Source organism: Oryctolagus cuniculus, chromosome 12 (genome assembly GCF_964237555.1).
Source record: "Oryctolagus cuniculus chromosome 12, mOryCun1.1, whole genome shotgun sequence".
In the NCBI taxonomy this organism is placed as follows: Eukaryota; Metazoa; Chordata; class Mammalia; order Lagomorpha; family Leporidae; genus Oryctolagus; species Oryctolagus cuniculus.
The window spans coordinates 95953770-95972170 of record NC_091443.1 but is presented as its reverse complement, the minus strand read 5'-3'; the positions used below and the strand labels follow the sequence as shown (position 1 = coordinate 95972170).

General features: G+C 47.4%; 1 protein-coding gene and 1 long non-coding RNA gene across 2 annotated transcripts in view; both read left to right on the top strand.

Moving 5' to 3' along the window:
* LOC103346435 (neuroblastoma breakpoint family member 4) overlaps window positions 1–18401 on the top strand; it is a 1612367-nt gene that overhangs the window by 1155706 nt on the left and 438260 nt on the right. The window lies entirely within an intron of this gene.
* LOC138844805 (trafficking protein particle complex subunit 9-like) overlaps window positions 814–18401 on the top strand; it is a 315342-nt gene continuing 297754 nt past the window's right edge. Inside the window, exon 1 of the mRNA XM_070054855.1 lies at window positions 814–5068. Coding sequence (XP_069910956.1) covers window positions 4977–5068 — 92 coding nt within the window. The 5' untranslated portion in view covers window positions 814–4976. The remainder of the gene's footprint in view (window positions 5069–18401) is intronic.

The window sequence follows — 18401 nt, the reverse complement described above, 5'->3', positions numbered from 1 at the left end:
GAAACGAATTGTGCAGTAAACACTCTTTACTTTGTTCTGTGAAGTTTATGGCTCAGTTTTTCTGGGATTGTGCTAATAAAGGGAAAACTCAAAGTTAAGTGAATCCCATGAAAGCCCGGGGTATTGATCCTAAAGGCTGAACTTAGGGAATTACTCAGACTTTGAATTTCAGCTTCTGATTGTGTATCAAGTGATCCAGTGCTTGTCACTGAAGAAGAATGCATGAATCTCTGACACTGAGGTTGGCTCTGCCTCACAGCAGTGACTCCTACCCTTTAGTGCACATAACAGTCGACTGGGGAGCTTGTTAAAGTGCGGATTCTGGGCCCCCCTCCAGAGTCTGGGAAGGGGACAGGAATAGGCATAGCCACAGGGCTCCACACCGTAGAAGTACAGCTATGGCTTTAAAGCTGTTTCACTGACCTCATATGTGAGATTGTTCAGTTAAGAACAGGAGTCACTGTGTGCTAACTCCCGATGCAGGATCTCTGTCCTCAGTGAGTTGCATTATGAGAGTTAACTATAAAACTAGTTCTCAAACTGTGTGTGTGAGAGAGAGAACATGTGTGTGTGAGCATGTGTGTGTGCAACTTGTTGAAATCTTTACTTAATATAGAATTGGTCTTTTGTGTACAATGTTAATTGAAAAAGAATTTCAGTGGAGAATGGGACTGGGAACGGAAGAGGGAGGAAGAAGTGGGGTGGGAGTGTGGGTGGGAGGATGGGTATGGTGAGAAGATTCACTCTATTCCTAAAGTCGTACTTATAAAATTTATATTCATTAAAAGATAAATAAATAGGCTGGCACCGTGGCTCACTTGGCTAATCCTCCATGTGTGGTTCTAGTCCTGTTGGGCACCGGGTACTAGTCCCCGTTGCTCCTCTTCCAGTCCACCTCTCTGCTGTGGCCCAGGAGGGCAGTGGAGATTGGCCCAAGTGCTTGGGTCCCTGCACCCGCATGGGAGACCAGGAGGAAGCACCCGGCTCCTGGCTTCGGATCAGCATAGCACCGGCCATAGTGGCCATTAGGGGAGTGAACCAACAGAAGGAAGACCTTTCTCTCTGTCTCTCTCTCACTGTCTATAACTCTACCTGTCAAATAACAGAAAACATACATTCATACATACATACATACATACATAAAAAGGAAAAATAAAAGCTGTTTGTAGTGGGTCTCTTGACATTTGGGTAATTCGTAGCTATAGGAAGTTTTTTTATGCATTGAAGACTTTAGCATCATCTCTGGTGTTTACCCACTTAAGTATCGGTTGTACCTCACCCCCAAGTTGTGACAGGTAAATTCTGGAGCCTCTGCTTGGTGGGACTCATTTCTGTAGGTTCTGGCTGGCTGGTAGACAGATATCATTTACTGAGTTTTGAGTTGTTAAATGATAAGGTCAGTTGTAGAGTTTGTTGAGTTGAATTGGTTGGTGGAGTACAATGAATGTCCAGTTATTTGAATATAGGAATGATTAGGGCTAGATATAGGATTTGGGAGCCATCATTATCTCTAGTTTAACTCTAAAAATGGCTGCAATATCCAAGAAAATGATACAATGAGAGAGGAACAGTGGCTGGAACAGGGAACCTGGGAGGAGCACTAACGCTGTGGGAGGTGAGTGAAGGAAGAGGCTTCCTTAAGAAGAAGTCATCAGGAGAAGGGCAAGAAGCAGAGGTGTTTTGGAAAGTGATGGAAGCGAGTATGGCCAGGAGAAGCAAGGTAGACTCAGCAGGAGAAATGTTTCAGAACTACAAATTCCAGAAAGACTGATTAGACCTGGCTGCTGAGAGATCATCATGACTGTAGAGACCTGTACTGTATAAGATGTGGCCACTGAGCACTGGACCATCCTGCAATGTGCTATAAGCATAAAGTTCACACTGGATTTCAGATTTGCTATTAAGAAATGTAAACTGTCTTAGTAGCAATGACTTTTATATTGACTACAGATTAAAATGATAATCTGTTGGACATAGTGGTTTGGCTACATTTTATCATTAAAATCACTTTATTTGTTTAATTTTGTAAGATGTGTGTACTGGGAAATATAGCATGGCATGTGTGGCTGGTATTATACTCAAGTTCTGTTAGACAGCATGGGCACCAGACAGGATTTCTGTGGGGCCCAGCCGAGTGTGTTGAAGAATGGAAGTGAGGGTGTGGAACCAGCGAATGGGCAAGTGACAACTTTGGACAGCGTGGACTGCCTGCTCCTTGGTGAAACATAGAAAGAGAGGCCACACTGTGAGCTAGAAGAGACAGTGCTGCAGGAGGCAGTGGAGAGATTAGGGAAGCCAGGTGTAAAAATCAGTAGAAACAAAGTAGTGATGGCTACAGAAGAATGAAGGGAGCAAGGCAAGGCTTAGAGAGGTAGCACCTGGACAGGGACGGCAAGTGGACGAGGATGATGTTATGTCTTCAACCCCTTTGAACCTCCTTTCTTTCCTTGACAAAATGGGAGTAAGGATGATGTTGCATTAAGTATGCCTTCCTACAGTCTTGTTGTAAAATTTGAATGAGGTAATTGATGAAGACTGACTTTGGAGGTGATACAACATTTCATGAAAGATTTTCAGCCATCACGAAGCACCATTCTTTCTGATACTTGACTTAGCATCCCACCGTATTCTTAATTTATGTGTTTTTTATTACCACAGGGTTGTGGGAAAAATTCACCCCAAATTTCAAAATAGGGGACCTGCGCAATTTGGAATCTACTGCTAACATGTGGAACATGCGTGGCTTTTAAACAGTGATGGGCGTGTATTGGGGCACCCTTGTGCTGTGGCAAAGTGTGCTCCCTAGGATGTGACAAAAATGCACATTCCCAGGCCCCCATGGGTCCTGAATCAGAAACTCTGGGGCAGAGCTTCTCAGTTTGTGTTTTCAAGATTATTTTGAGTGACGCTGGTTGAATGTAAAAGTTTAGAACCCTACCCTTGGTAATCTCTTCACTTCTCTTTGTCCTCAAAATTTGGAAACTAATTAAAACTCAGAGGATTTGGCTCACACTCCACAGACTGTCAACCCCTGCTTCGGAATCTAAATATTGCTGTTGGTTAGGATCCTGGTTTGGGTATTTTCCTATGAGTCATTCCCTATGCATCTACTCCTTTAATTCAGCACTTCTTCCTGGGGTCCTGGCTGTGTGCCAGGCTTCAGAGATGGACTGTGGACTTCCTGGAAGAATCCATATTCTCATGGAGCTTGAAGTCTCATCAAGTGTGGGGGGAAACTACTACATGGTATCAAAAGCTGCTTCACATGGGGGAGGAAGAGTTTAACAGCCATCCAGAGGGTCTCTGTTCCAGAGCTGAGACCCATATGCTTTGTGTTCAATTTCATGGATTGAACTTTTAAGCCAAACTTTTAATGAAGTTGAGGAACTTTGGGGAACATTTTCGTTTCTATCCCACCCATTGCCTGGAGTTCTTTGGACATGGTTTGCAGAGTTGCAGAGTTCCCTTTACCCACCACCAGGCTACAGCCATTTATGAGTCAGATCAGACCAGCTGGCAGATAAGGCACAGAGGTTAGCAGAGGAATCTGTTCTAGCTGTTGATTTGAAAATGCTGAAGCACGAGGCAGTGTTTGTTCTGCTAGTGTGTGAGTGCACAACTGATAGTACTTAGTGAGAAAGTCTTAATTCATTCAAAACTTTTGTCCACGTGGAAACTCTTGATTTGTGTATCTTTGGAAGTCATTCTTTAAGACCTGAGTGGTCCCAGGATTTGCAATAATTGCTTAGCATTGCATGCAGACTGTCATCAAAGACTCAGGCATTGCCTTCTCACACTCTTCAATTGGATGCAGTAATAACAGTAATGATATCACAGCAGCAACCGAATATTAAGTGCATATCAGAGGCCATGTATTCTACTACATAATATTGTATGTGGTACGAAAAAATAACAGTTTCCCAAAGATGTCTGTGTCCTAATCCCCAGTCTGTGACTATGTCACCTTCATGGCTAAAAATCCATGCTGTTATGACCTTGAGGTGATGAATGCTGGACTAGCCAGTGGAGTCCAGTTCTGTCCCATGAAATCCTTGAACATAGAGATCTAGGCTATGGTCCAAGAAAGATGGGAGGATACAAGGTTGGCCACTTAGAGGCAACAGTGCTGACTTTGATGGTGGAGAAAATGGCCACGAGCCCAGGAGTGCAGGGGGGCCTCTCTGAGCTGGAGAGGAGTGGGGCGATGGATTCTCCTGCAAGCCTCCAGAAAGTAACACAGCTCTTCAGATGTTAGTCCAGTAAGGCCTGTCTCACGTTTTTGTACAACAGGAGTTAAGATGTGAAATGGGCATCAATTGAGCCACCACCAAGTGCGATGGGTGATGATTTGTTAGAAAACTCACCCATTATGGTTCATCTCCTTAAACTATCACAAGAGCCTCAAATGCTAAAATTTTTCAGCAAGAGATGTCGGAAGCTGAGCAATGGTGCGGGGTCATGTGAGTGTCAGGTGGGGGACGCAGCATTGGTTCCAGAGCCACACCTGGGCAGCAATTTCAGATTGTGGGGTTCCCTGGGCATCCCCTGTGAAGTCACGTGGATGTGCTTTTGCGCACACATGCGCATGCGCATACACACACACACACACACACACACACACACACATAGCTTGAAGGGTGCTCTTGCCTCCTGCAGGTTGCCACTTGGCAGGCTCTGCCTCTTTAGCTCTCAGCTCTCAGGCTGTGTCGTGTCTTCTTGGTGAGGCTCTCTCAATTTCCACCCAGGCCACATGGTCTTTTCCTCCTGCTCATAAGGCTGTCCCATACCCCATCACAGCACTTGCCATGCAGAGCAATTGGCTGTGAGTTCTTCCAGTTCTAGTTTCTGGAAATACAGAGCTCACCTCCAAAGAGTTTCCCTCATGACTTATTTCAGTCTCCTACAATGATTCAGACTACAGGCTGGAGGTGAGAGTGAGAGACGGTCTCAGCATCCTAACCACGGCCACGTCTTCCATGTTGGAGAAGCTCTCCTGTATCCCCGAGGTCAAGGCTAGCTGCTACAGGCAGACGGAGAAGCCAGAGGCCCCACTGCATACTCTTTGCCAGTAAGAGAGAGCTCTTTGCTTATCTCCTAAAGTGGGATCGCAGTTTTGTGGTCGCTTGTTTAGATGTTTGTTGATGAAAATACACACTGAAAATAGACAATGTGATGTGTGTGCATTTGTGATTTCTGTTATGTTTAATTTCACTCTTCTTTCTTCTCCCTTTCTTCCCAACTCCTTTTTAAGATAAATAATATTATACTTTATTTCTTACAAACTAGTTTTTTAACAGTGTATTCAAGAAACTGACAAATGGAATAGTCTCTCTCTCTGTATCTCAGGGATATCTAGGTTCCTTATAATGTGCACATCACATTCTTCAATATAGATGAAAGCTGATTTATTTATCCAATCCACGTAATGATTGCAGCTTAGTTTTTGTCAGATTTTTCCCCTTAGAAGCATTGAACTGCAGTGATAATGATCCAGCTTGACTATGCATATGTGGTTCCTTCTAAGAAGTGGGGGTTTTGGGTCATAAGTCATGCATACTTTAAAATTTAAATATCTATGACCCAGTTTTGGTGCAGAATAACTGTGCCAATTTCCATTCACTCCCACAAGTTGTTAAAATCCCAGTTTCCCCGGGCCGGCGCTGTGGCACAGTGGGTTAACGCCCTGGCCTGAAGCACTGGCATCCCATATGGGCGCTGGTTCGAGTCCCGGCTGCTCTTCTTCCAATCCAGCTCTCTGCTGTGGCCTGGGAAAGCAGTGGAAGATGGCCCAAGTCCTTGGGCCCCTGCACCCACGTGGGAGACCTGGAAGAAGCTCCTGGCTCCTGGCTTCACATCGGCGCAGCTCCAGCCATTGCGGCCATTTGGGGAGTGAACCATTGGATGAAAGACCTCTCTCTCTGTCTCTACCTCTCTCTTTCAAATAAATAAAATAAATCTTAAAATAAAAAGACCTAAACAACCAAAAAAAAATCCCAGTTTCCCAAGTCCTCAGCAACTTGTGACTGTTGGGGAAAATCTGCCCATACTGGTGCTTCTGGTCCCAGACTCAGTATTTCCTGCCTCTTTATATCCTAAGTATTTTCACTTAGGCCATTGGACGTCTTGGCAACCATCACACTTAAAGCTGAATTGTATTCCATCAAATAGATGGCTCCTCATTTCTTTGACTGCTACCAACTTGGTGGATGTAGAGTTAATTTGATGTTTCTGAGAAGTCTCTTTGTTTCTAGTGGCCTGTCACTGGCTCAGTTGTTGAGATTTAGAATTTTCACTGCAGACTCATTCGGCATATTTTTGTCTGATGCCCACTGATTCAATCCATACTTCATTCCTCGGATAATGAGCATTGTAGCACTGTGATTGAGGGACTGGTCTCTGGAGTTAGCCTGTCTGGATTCAGATATGATCTCTTCTGCTTTCTCTGTACCTTGAAACAACATTTTACCTTTCTGAGCCCGATGTGTTCATTGTGAAATTGTAACAGCCCCCATTCTCTCCACGGTCATTCCGCAACTTTGGCACACATCAGAATTTTGGGGAGAACTTGTTACATCATAGACTGGGCTCCGCATGTTGGCATGTCTCCAGTAGCAGCAGTACGAGCATTTGGAATTCTAGCAAGTTCCTTGGTGATGCTGACCTTGCTTTCTGGGGATTTTGTTTTGAGAAGCTGTTGTGAGTATTAATTGAGGTGGCGCATGAACAATGCTGCTTAGCACCATGCTTGCATTGCCCTCGGTAATTGGGTAATAACTTTTGGAGCAATCAGTGAAGTTTCTGGCCATCGTTAATGACAGTGAGCAGATCATGTGAGTTTATGGCAGGAGAGTACAGGGTCGCTCTAAACTACCAACCTCTAGCATAGAAATCAAGTTTCTCTCTGTCCTGGGGCTGGAGAGAGAGCGAGAGAGAGTTAGACAGTGTACTTATCTCTGCACTGGGGCTGGAGGGGTGTTTGTGTGTGTGTGTATGTGTGTGTCTGTGTGTCTGTGTTTGTGGTAGACGGTATCCTTCTTTACAATTAACACAAACCTGAGAAAGGAACTCTTCAGTTGAGAAATCATGGTCCCGTGACAGCTTCCCTTCCTCTCCTCTTCACCTCAATTATCCTGTTTCTACATCGCCTTTTTTTAGCATTTTAAATAATTGTCCAAATACCAGGAACAACCTCAGGTAAATACATGTGAGACACGCGAGCCTCTTAGAGAGTGTGATTGCTGCCAGCCTAGAGACAGGAGCCGGGCTAATGAATTTGTTCTTCCTTTCATGAGGTGTGCTCTGCAGCTGGAATACTCAGAAATGTGAAATTTTGATGGAAATGTAACTCAATTTTAGGGGAATTAAAATATACACAGGAGAAGAAATTTGAGTGGGGGAATTGGCAAAATATTCAGATCCCTTTCCAGTGGCCACCCTGGATTCCATTCTTTAGAATTAAATTCCTGCTGTTGCAAAATTCTGTTGTGCCATATCCAGAAGTTAGGCCTTTAAATGCAGCGAGTTTGTAATGGTGATTTCAGTCCCCAGAGAAACACACATCAAAGGCAGTTTAAGTTGTCATCGACTGCCGGGAGTTTAGCCAGGCATCTCTTCACCCACAGAGGACCCAGGATACTGACGCAGGGTGTAAGGTTGGGAAAGGGCACAGGAATCTTTGTTAAACCCCTCAACCCCGACAAGCCCAGTGTTCCCACACTCACCCCAGGAGGATGTGGGGCACATGCTAGAGCAAGCCCAAAGAAGCCTGTCAAGAACGAAGCTTGTAGGGGGTCTCTGGGTTTCCACCCTCCACCCTCCATCCCTGCATGCATAGTCCTGGTGCAAGCCCCTGGCATGTCCAGAGGTGTTAGGGAATAACTTCAGTCCTTAGAGACCTTACACTGACCTGAAGATGGGGGAAGCATGTCTAGAGACACAGTCAGATAACAAGAATTCTTCTGTTCAATATCGACAAAAAGAAGAAAAAAAAAACAGGAGTGCAGAATCTGATGAAATGCCCAACCCAGTACTCACCATGGAGAAGGAAGACTGACACGCCACATTTGTTTCAACATTTTAAAGGCAGTAAAACACTCATGATAATGTAGAAGTACTGTTCAGACCACAGTCCCACTTTCTTCCCCTGATCCCTGGAGGGAAACACGGGGAGGCATTTGGTATTCATCCAGATCCATGGACATGTTTTTGTACTTAAATTTTCAGCATGTGCAGAACTTTAACAAGTTTGTGGAAATTGTGCATGATCTTGAACAGTTTTTAAATATTTTGTTTATTTGAGAGAGAGGGAGAGAAGAAAACCTGCTGCATCACCGTGTTACTTTAGTGCTTCCTTTCACTGAGTTACAGCCACTGTTTCCTCTGACTTGTTATTTGTCTTTGTGAACCCTCCCACCTCCCCATGACATGGTCGTCTTGGAATTCATTTTGGAAATGAAGGGCAGGTCTACCTCTCTGGGTTCCACCTTGGTGAATGTCACAGACAGTCACTTTTTTACAGTGGGGCTTTTGCTCCATACAAGTTATTCTCATTTTCACATGCAGAAGTTGGGGCTCAGAGAGGCTGAGTGACTTGCCCCTGGTGACACAGCATGCTGGTGCTATGTTGCATAATCGGGGAGTGAGTCCTTGGGAGCAGAGCAGTGAGGCTGTTGGGGCAGAATGAGTCCCAAGGCACCAGCAGGAGTGTCCTCCTGGGACCTATGTGAATCTGACCTTATGCAGCGTACTCTTCTGCCCCATCCATGCTGGCCTCTCAGTTCCGTGACAGCGCCAAGTTCTCTTCCACCTTGGGGGCACTTAAGTAGCTTTCCTTTCTTGATTGTTTCTGTCCTTGAACTTCTGGCATGAAACTGAGGAACACACCACATTTCCCAGTGGTTAAGAGTTTGGTAGCTGGGGGAGATGTTCGTGGAAGAATGAGTTTCCAAGCCTCATGTTCCTCTTCTGTTACAATGGGGCAATGATAGATTCTACCTCACAGGGTCATCAGAATGGATTCCAGGAGGGCTGATGTTCAGTAGGCGTTCAATACACAGGTTTTGAGTGCGCCCATGTTGGACTAATCCATTTACTCACTCCCCAGGCCCCATGGCTGCCCTGGAGTTGGGAAGGCACAGTTGTGCCCTTGTCCCTCCAGCACATCCAGTGGCCATGAGTCTGCTTCTGTAGGGGCCTGGCAGCCCTGTGTCCTCTGCCAGCACTTCTCCTAGCCTGTTTCAGTCACAGCCGGTGAGGGTCGATGAGATGTTCATGAGTTAGAAGCTGCTTGGTGAGCTTTTTAGCACAAAGTCAAGGTGGGAGCAAGAATCCCGGGATTATTCCCGGATCTTCCATTTCTTCCAGACAGGGAAGCTGAGGACCAGAGAGACTGGCTATGTACTGGAACCAGATCTTCTACTCAGTACCTGAGTCTCATCTTAGAGCATGTTTTGCTCTTCCTGTACCCTAGAAGAACCCCCTGCTTCCTCGGGGACACAGGAAAGTCCTCCAGCTAGTGAGAGGCTGATTCAATGGGAGCTCACAGGTACTCTCTGGGCCCCTGTCAGGACGCTGTGTCAGAAGCAGGAGGAAGCCAATCCCTGAGTCAGGAAAGAAATGTGGTCAGCCCTGAAGGCCGCAGCTGCACCTGTAGTCACAGGGGGTGTTTGCAGGCTGTTAGAGGGGAGCTCCCTCGGCCTCTTCAAAAAATAAGAAAACATTCTAAGTTCCTTCACCTTCCCTTGGTTATGTTGTGGCTAGAAAAGGAGGGGTTGATTGGCCACTTTTCACAGGGTTGCTCACCTGCTCATCATCCACTGTGGACTCAACCTAATTTTTTTCAGTGGAAATGCCATGCTTTCTGGAGAACAAAAAGCAGCCCATTGCATCTTATCTCTGAGCTGCTTTCTGGAAAATTTATGCTCATCCATCATGGCCCATTAGGCAGCAGTGGCCTGGGGCCATTTTTCAACATGACTGATCCTATTTGAAGATTCTGCAGAGGAAGTGTGGGAGGCTGCCCTTCCTGCCAGCTCTGTCCTGTTGCTGCCCCATCTGAATAACAGCAGTGGGACCGGGGAAGCTCAGGTCTGCAATGCTCAAGAGCAGGAGGGGCAGTTAGTGCTGGCCCATGGGCGTCAAAGCTGGGAGTCTCAGAGTGCACCAAATGATACATTAACTCACATCTGCCATTGTGTCAGGAAGCAATGTATTCACACAATTGATAGGAGAAACTATTGCAAAATCCTGACTAACCCAAACAAACTGCCCATGTCTCAGTCCTTATCCATTCATCCCCTGGAAGAATCTCAGTGGGTACCCACCAGATGAGGGATGCTATGCCAGACAGACACTGGGGTTTCAGCAGAGATCAAGAGGGCAGAGCTCCTTGAACTCATACAGCACATAGTTCAGCATGTGCCGTCTGCATTCTCCACTAAAATGGGTTTGTGATTGGCAGCCCCTTAGAAACACCAAATGCAGTGTCTTCCTGGGGCATAGCTCTTCTTTCCTGTCCCCTGCAGGTGTGAAAATCACTGTGCGCATCCAGGCCATGCCAACCACATTGGCTAATGAGACCCTGCCTGGGAGTCCATTTTCTGTGCCAACCTCAAACTCCCTCGTTGCAAAGGGTGTGTTGTTTCACCTTCCTGCCCTCTGTAGCTGCCAGTGCTTGGCAGATAGTACATGCTCAGTAAATGTTTGCTGAAGGAGTGCAGTCAGCTGGTGATTAAGCAGGTTTAAGTGCCTAGGAGCATACTTCTGCTGCGGTATGAAATGCATGCAAGTGAACCTAGTGCAGACTGCATATGTAAGGGCAAAATCATTTTCAGATATAAGTATGCTCAGAAATTTGAAATGCTTTCAGAATGAGCAGGAAGTGTGGTTTTTTTCCCCCTTGAATAAAGTAGTCCTTGTGTCATTGTATTGAAATAAGTCACCTAGAGGCAGGCCTCTGTGTTTTGTTCTGGTTTACAAACACCGTCATCATTCAAGTCTCTTCCTTCCACTCAGTCCTCCCTCCACCCTTGGTAAGACCCTAGTTGCTTCTCATTTAGGCTTTTACAGTAGTCCTTTAAATGCCCTCCCACCTTTCACTCCATCCATTCTCCTATAGACACTTGATTTTCTTACTTGAAATGCAGATAGGTTCCTGTTAATAATCCATCACTCGTTGATAGATGCTGCTGTCCACAGTTTCCCAGCCTCATCTTTCTTCACTCTCCTGCAAGTTTCAGCCATTAAAAATACTTGTCACTTCTCAAAGCACCATGCTTTTCCCTCTGTCTAGGCCTCCTGCCCCCTCCTCTCCTGGTTAACTCCTACCCACCCTGCCAGAACCCAACTTTCCCTAAAAAGGACATTCAACTGTTGGCTTCTGAGTGATCTACTGGAATAACTCCCTCCTCTACTGGACCAAGCATTTCAAGAGCAGAGGCCACGGTTTATTCCTTTCTGTATCTTTAGCCTCCCTCAGGGCCTGGCTCATAGCACACACTCAGGACACTTCCAAGACTAAGAAGATGGTTAGCACCCTTGACTCAAAACAGGAAATTCAGGAGGAAATGACAGAAAATTGAACAGAGGAGATAGTGAATTAGGCTCCCATTAAAAGCCAGGGGACCAGCCTGCACCGCGGCTCACTAAACTAACCCTCCGCCTGCGTCACCGGCACACCAGGTTCTTGTCCTGGTCAGGGCGCCGGATTCTGTCCTGGTTGCACCTCTTCCAGTCCAGCTCTCTGCTGTGGCCCAGGAGTGCAGTGGAGGGTGGCCCAAGTCCTTGGGTCCTGCACCCGCATGGGAGACCAGGGGAAGCACCTGGCTCCTGGCTTCAGATCGGCACAGTGAACCAACGGAAAAGGAAGACCTTTGTCTCTATCTCAATCTCTCTCACTGCCCACTCAAAAAAATTTTTAAAAAAGCCAGGGGACCTCAAACACTACCTTTCGGTATTCTGTCTTGCTTTGTGGAAGACATGATTTGGTATATTTCCAACATGTTCCATACTTTAAAGGCAGGGCTAGACTGTGGAGGGCGCGGACTAGGAAGCAGATGCGTGTTCCGTGGAGAACTCTGTAGATTGCAGTTGTTTCAAGTCTTTGTGTGAGTGGGTACGTAAGTGTCTGATAAGTAAATCCCAAAGATTTCCTCATGCACAAGTCAGAGATAGTGCCCCACAGGATGTTGGTAAGGAAGAAGAGAATGACTGGGTACCAAAATCTGCTGTAAGACCGAGTTAAACTCTTTTTCAAATTCTGGGTTAATAGGGTAGGTAATGCATATAATACCAAAATCACAAAAAACTCTAGTAGTTGGCCTTGATGTGGTATTTTATTTATAGCTATTTCTTCCTTTTTAATTTCTTTACTTTTCTTGAAGATCTTATTGATTTGACATTGAGAGTTACACACATAGGGGATGAGAGGGAGGGACGGAGAGAGAGAGTGAGAGCGAAACAGAGAGTAAGAGAGAGAAGTCTTCCATCTGCTGGTCCACTATCCAATTGGCTGCAATGGACGTAGCTGAGAGTATCTGAAGCCAGGAGACAGGAACCAGGATCCTCGCTGTGATCTGCTCATGGGTGCAGAGGCACAAGGACTTGGGGCGTCTTCCGCTGCCTTCCCAGACCACAGCAGAGAGCTGCATCGGGGGTGAGTAGAGCAGCCGTACTCGAACCGGCGCCCGTATGGGATGCCAGCACTGTGGCGGTGCTTTACCTGCTACCTCACAGTGCCGACACTCCCCCTGGAAGCCGTTTGTCATGGGATTCAGCTGTCTGCTAAGACGCCTGGGAAAGCAGAGTGAGACACCCCATGGACTTGGGCCCCTGAACCCAGAATGGAGCGGTGGCTAAAGTCCCTGGCTTCTGTCCCAGTCCCGGCCTTTGTAGCCACCTCGGGGGTGAACCCCCAGATGGACGATCACTGAGAGAGAGAGAGAGAAAGAGAGTGCTGGCGATGTCCCATGCACTGCTTCTCTCCCCAAGCGGCTTCAACGAAGGGCCAGCACAGGGCCAGGCAGATGCCAGGAAACAGGAGGCAGGAGGCAAGAGGCAGGAGGTCCATTGAGGACTCCCATGAGGCAGGGAGGTGGGGTCCAGAGAACCTGGGCCATCAGCGTCTGCGTGCGTGGTCACAGCCTGGAGAGGCGGGACTGGAAGCGGCCCTGGGGCTTCAGACGCTAGATGCAGCAGTGTGCAGCTGCGTCTTAGGGTGCCATGGTGACATCCAGTGGGGAATGCGCCTGCGCCTGGCACTGCGACCCGGAAGTGCACCCGCACGCCTGGTCCCTACTGGCAGGCAGTGCTCTGCTGGGAGTTAGCGCCACGCGTCTGCTCCTGCCGCAGAGCCTGCACAAGCCTTGAGGAGAGGAGCCGTCCTCGTCGCTGCTGGTGGAGCCTCAGGGAGACTCAGCGGCCCCAGGGTCAGGCCGGGATGAGGAGAGGCTGCGTGTCCGAGGCTGCCGCGCCGTTTCCCAGGCGCATTTCTCCTCTTCGGCCCCAACCGGAAACGACGTCCTTCGCGGACCTCTGTCCCACCAGCAGACCGGACCCCCCTTGGAGGTGAGTGACGCGCGGCTGTTGCGTTTTCCCGCTGGGGGTCTTGGCCGCCAGCCTGCCTGCGCCTCTTGGGTCGCGAAGGCGCGGGTGGAGTCGCGGTCGTGCTGTGCGTACCGTCTGGAAGGGTCCCCAGGGTGCGAGCAGCTGTGCGAGAGCAGAGGTGGCTCGGTCTCCTCCCGGAACGGCCCCGCGTTCCCGTGTGTTTGCTTTTTGAGGGCCCAGCCGCCCTGCTCTAGACCTCAGAGACTGTTGATGGGAGGAACGAGAGCCAAAGTGCGTGTCTGTGTCCTGGTCTAGGAGGACAGTTTCGGGTTCCTCGCGTTGGGTGTGATGTTAGCGCTCTGTGGGCTTTTCATGAAAGAGTCTGGTCAGGCCGATGTGTACCTTGTGTTCCTAATGTGATGACTTGTGTTTTAGTATGGCAAACGGCATGGACGTTTTTGTGAACTGGGTTTTCTGTGTCTATCGGGATACTCTGTGGGCTTTCCCCATGTGTGTTCTGTTTTGTGATCTACTGATTTTGTATGGTAGCCACCCTTGCATTTCCGGAGTAACTGTCAGTGGTTGTGCTTCTGCTTGGCGTCTGGTAATGTTTTGTTGAGGCATGTGGCCCATTCCTGATGGGTATGTATGTGTGTGCCATTTTCTTTGTGATGTGCTTGTTTTGGATGTTGGGATAAGGCTGGTCTGATGGAATGAAATGGAAGGCTTTTCCTCTCCATCTCCTTGTTGGAAGGGTTTGCGAATCACGCATTTTAATTATCTTTTCCATGGGAGTTCTCACCGGTGGAGCCATCTGGTCCTGGACTTTTCTTCATTTTTTGTTTGTTTGTTTCGGTATCTCTGCTACTACGGTCTCTTTTCAAATTAGAAGTGTCTTCAGAGATTCTTGGTTCACTGTATTCAGTTTTAGTGGTTTGTGTCTTTCTGAGACTCAGTCCACTCTATCTAGGTTGACCAAATCCTTGTGCCTTGGTTTTTCCCTAGTGGTTTTGGAGTATTATTTTGGCAAGTTTGGTAGCGATGTCTTCTTTCTTTCTTTCTTTCTTTCTTTCTTTCTTTCTTTCTTTCTTTCTTTCTTTCTTTCTTTTCTTTCTTTCTTTCTTTCTTTTCTTTCTTTCGACAGGCAGAGTGGACAGTGAGAGAGAGAGAGAGAAAGGTCTTCCTTTGCCGTTGGTTCACCCTCCAATGGCCGCCACGGCCGGCGCTCCGCGCTGATCCGATGGCAGGAGCCAGGAGCCAGGTGCTTTTCCTGGTCTCCCATGGGGTGCAGGGCCCAAGCACTTGGGCCATCCTCCACTGCACTCCCTGGCCACAGCAGAGAGCTGGCCTGGAAGAGGGGCAACCGGTATAGAATCCGGCGCCCCGACCGAGACTAGAACCCGGTGTGCCGGCGCTGCTAGGCGGAGGATTAGCCTAGTGAGCCGCGGCGCCGGCCCCTCTTTCATTTCTGTGGTCAAGCCACTTGAGTCTGTTCTCCTTTTTTCCCCTGCTTCCTGTGTATACACGTTTTGTCAGGTGACTGAGTTTTCAAGCACTGTAGTTTGGTCTCACTGAATGTCTGTTGTGATATTTTCTATGCCGTTGGATTCACTGCCGTTTCAATCTTTTTTCCCCTTCCAGTTTCTTAAGATTTACTTTGCTGTTCTGGTGTTTTAAGGTAAAATTGGGTTTATGGGTCCGATGTCTGTATTCTGTAATATATACCTGTATAGTAGTGCAATTTCTCATGTGAAATTAGTCCTGTCAACCTGGAAAACTGTTTTGTACCCACTCCTAGGAACATACTGAAGGAAATGAAACCATTTTGTAGACAGAGAGGTTTTCACAGGCCTATGCTTACTGCAGTAGGGTGCACAGTAGCCAGGCTATGTAGGCTGTATATGCATGTATGGTGTACATAGCCCATAATGTCTTTATTCTGTCTTGAGGTGATGGGCATTTTGGCTGATTGCATGTCGCTCCCCCTCTTCATGGAGGAACGACACAGGACCCTGCGCTGTTCTTTTGTCTGCTCGGCCCTCCCCGGGTTTGCTGCTGGTTCTTCCCGGCTTGGCTACTATCCCTTCCACCTCCGTGGAAGGGCAGTTCCCCCTGGCCACATTCCCCACTTCCGCAGGGGAGTGGCACACCGCTGGCCGGCTCTCTCGGGGGCTGCACAGGTGTTCCCCTTAGATGTTCCCCTTAGATGTTCCTGGTGCATGCCATCTCTCTCCTCCTTTATAGTCCTCCTCCGCCAATCCTAACTCAGCTGCCCACATGCCGAGTACGCTGCTCTCCTCCAATCAGGAGCAAGTCCTACAGTTTATTGGTTGAGCTGGAGGCAGCTGTGTAAAAGCTGTTTTCTTCTCTCCCAGCGCCATATTGTGGGAGAGCAGATGCATAGAATAAGTCTTAATTCCAGTAACTCAGTCGAGTCCGAGCTGCTCCCCACAATTGCATATCTTTGCTATTATGAATTGAGCTTAGTAAATATGGGGGCAGCAATAACTCTTTGTTCGTATGTTGTTTTCATTTCCCTTGGGTATATACACAGGGGTGGAATGGCTGGCTCCTATGGTACGTCTATATTCAGATTCTTTTTTATTTTATTTTTTTTTTTTATTTTTTGACAGGCAGAGTGGACAGTGAGAGAGAGAGACAGAGAGAAAGGTCTTCCTTTTGCCATTGGTTCACCCTCCAATGGCCGCCGTGGCCGGCGCACTGCGGCCAGCGCACCGCGCTGATCCAATGGCAGAAGCCAGGTGCTTCTCCTGGTCTCCCATGGGGTGCAGGGCCCAAGCACTTGGGCCATCCTCCACTGCACTCCCTGGCTACAGCAGAGAGCTGGCCTGGAAGAGGGGCAGCTGGGACAGAATCTGGCGCCCCGACCGGGACTAGAACCCGGTGTGCCGGTGCCGCAAGGCGGAGGATTAGCCTAGTGAGCCGCGGCGCCGGCCTATATTCAGATTTCTTACTTATCTCCCTACTGTCTTCCACAGTGGCGATACCAGTTTACATTCCCACCAGCTGTGGATGTGGGTGCCTTTTCCCACCATATCCTCAAGGCTGTTGTAGTATTGATTTGCATTTCCCTGATGGCTAGTGATCCTGAGCATTTCTGCATGTGTTTGTTGGCAATTTAGATTTCCTTTCTTGAAATATTTAGCCTGTTGAAGTCCCTTGCCCATTTCTTGAGTGGGTGGTTTGTTTTGCTGTTGTTGAGTTTCTTGAAAGTTTCCGGTAGTTTATCCTTTATCAGTTGCATACTTTGCAGATAATTTCTCCCATTCCGTTAGTTGCCTCTTTAGTCTTGCAGGGCAGAAGCTTCTCAATTTGTTTTTTTGGTGTCCTCTTCTATCCCTTTCTTTAATCTGTTGTGATCCCCAGATATTGAACATCCTTGGTTTTATTTATCCAAACGATTATATTTTCTTTGTAGCTCTGTGAATGGGATTGGTCTTTGAAGTCCTTTCTCAGCCATGACATTGTTTGTGTATACAAATAGGCTGCTGATATTCTATCCTGCCACTTTACCACATTCTACTCTGAGTTTCAATAGTTTCTTAGTGGAGTCTTTTGGATCTCCTATATATAGAATCATGTCATCTGCAGATAGGGATAGTTGGACTTAACTCCCTTCCAATTTGTATCTAATATTGAGAAATGAGAGAAAAATATGCCAACATGATCACGTGCACGTAGAAAATGACAACAGTGACCTCAGATGATACCTTTCTGTATTCAATCTTGCTTTGTGGAAGACATGATTTGGCCTACTTCTAACATAACCCATGTTTTAAATGCAGATCTGTGTTCCGTGGAGAACTCTGTAGATCACAGGTGTTTCAAGTCCTTTTGCAAGTGTGTACATAAGTGTCTGAAAAAATATATTACAAAGATTTCCTCATGCACAAGTCAGAGATAATACCATACAGAATGTTTGTAAGGATGAAGAGATGAATGGGTACCAAAATCTTTTCTAAGATGGAGTTAAACTCTTTTTCAAATTCTGTGTTAATAGGGTAGGTAATGCATATAATATCAAATTCTAAATAAAATTGTTGATGCCCTTGAGGTATTATTTTATTTATAGGCATGTTTTCCTTTTTGAAAAAATTGCCTTTTTAAAGATATTTTTATTTATTTGTAATTAGGATTTACAGAGAGAGAGAGAGAGAGAGAGAGAGAGAGAGAGGCCTGCCATCTGCTGGTCCACTCCGCAGTTGGCTACAATGGACAGAGCTTATCGGATCCTGAGGCAGGAGCCAGGGGCTTGGGGCCAGGAGCCTTGCTGGGGTCTCCTGAAAGGATACAGAGGCACAAGGTCTTGGGCCATCTTCTACTGCCTTCCGTGACCACACAGCTGCATTGAAACTGGAGCAGCTGGTTTTCAAACTGGCACCCACATGGGATGTCGGCACTGTGGGTGGTGGCTTTACCCGCTACCCCACAGCCCCGGCTCCTCCTGGAAGCCATTCCCTGTGGGATACAGCTGTCTTCTAGCACACCTGGGAAAGCAGTGGGAGACAGCCCAAGGACTTAGGTCCCTGAACCTAGAATGCAGCATTGGATAAAAAGTCCCTGGCTTCTGCTTTGGCCTGTCCCAGTCTTGGTCTTTATAGCCACGGTGTGGGGGGGTGAATCCCCAGAAGAGTACCTGGGTCATCGACCGCTGCCTCACTTGGTCACAGTCTGGAGCTGCCAGGCTATAATTGGCCCTGGGGTGTTGGACGCTGAATGTGTTGATGTGGCATCATGCAAATGCATCCCCTGGTGCCATGGCAGCCGCCCATGTGGAGTGCACCTGCGTACAGTGCTGCAACCCAGAAGTGCACACACATGCACGGCACCTTCTTTTT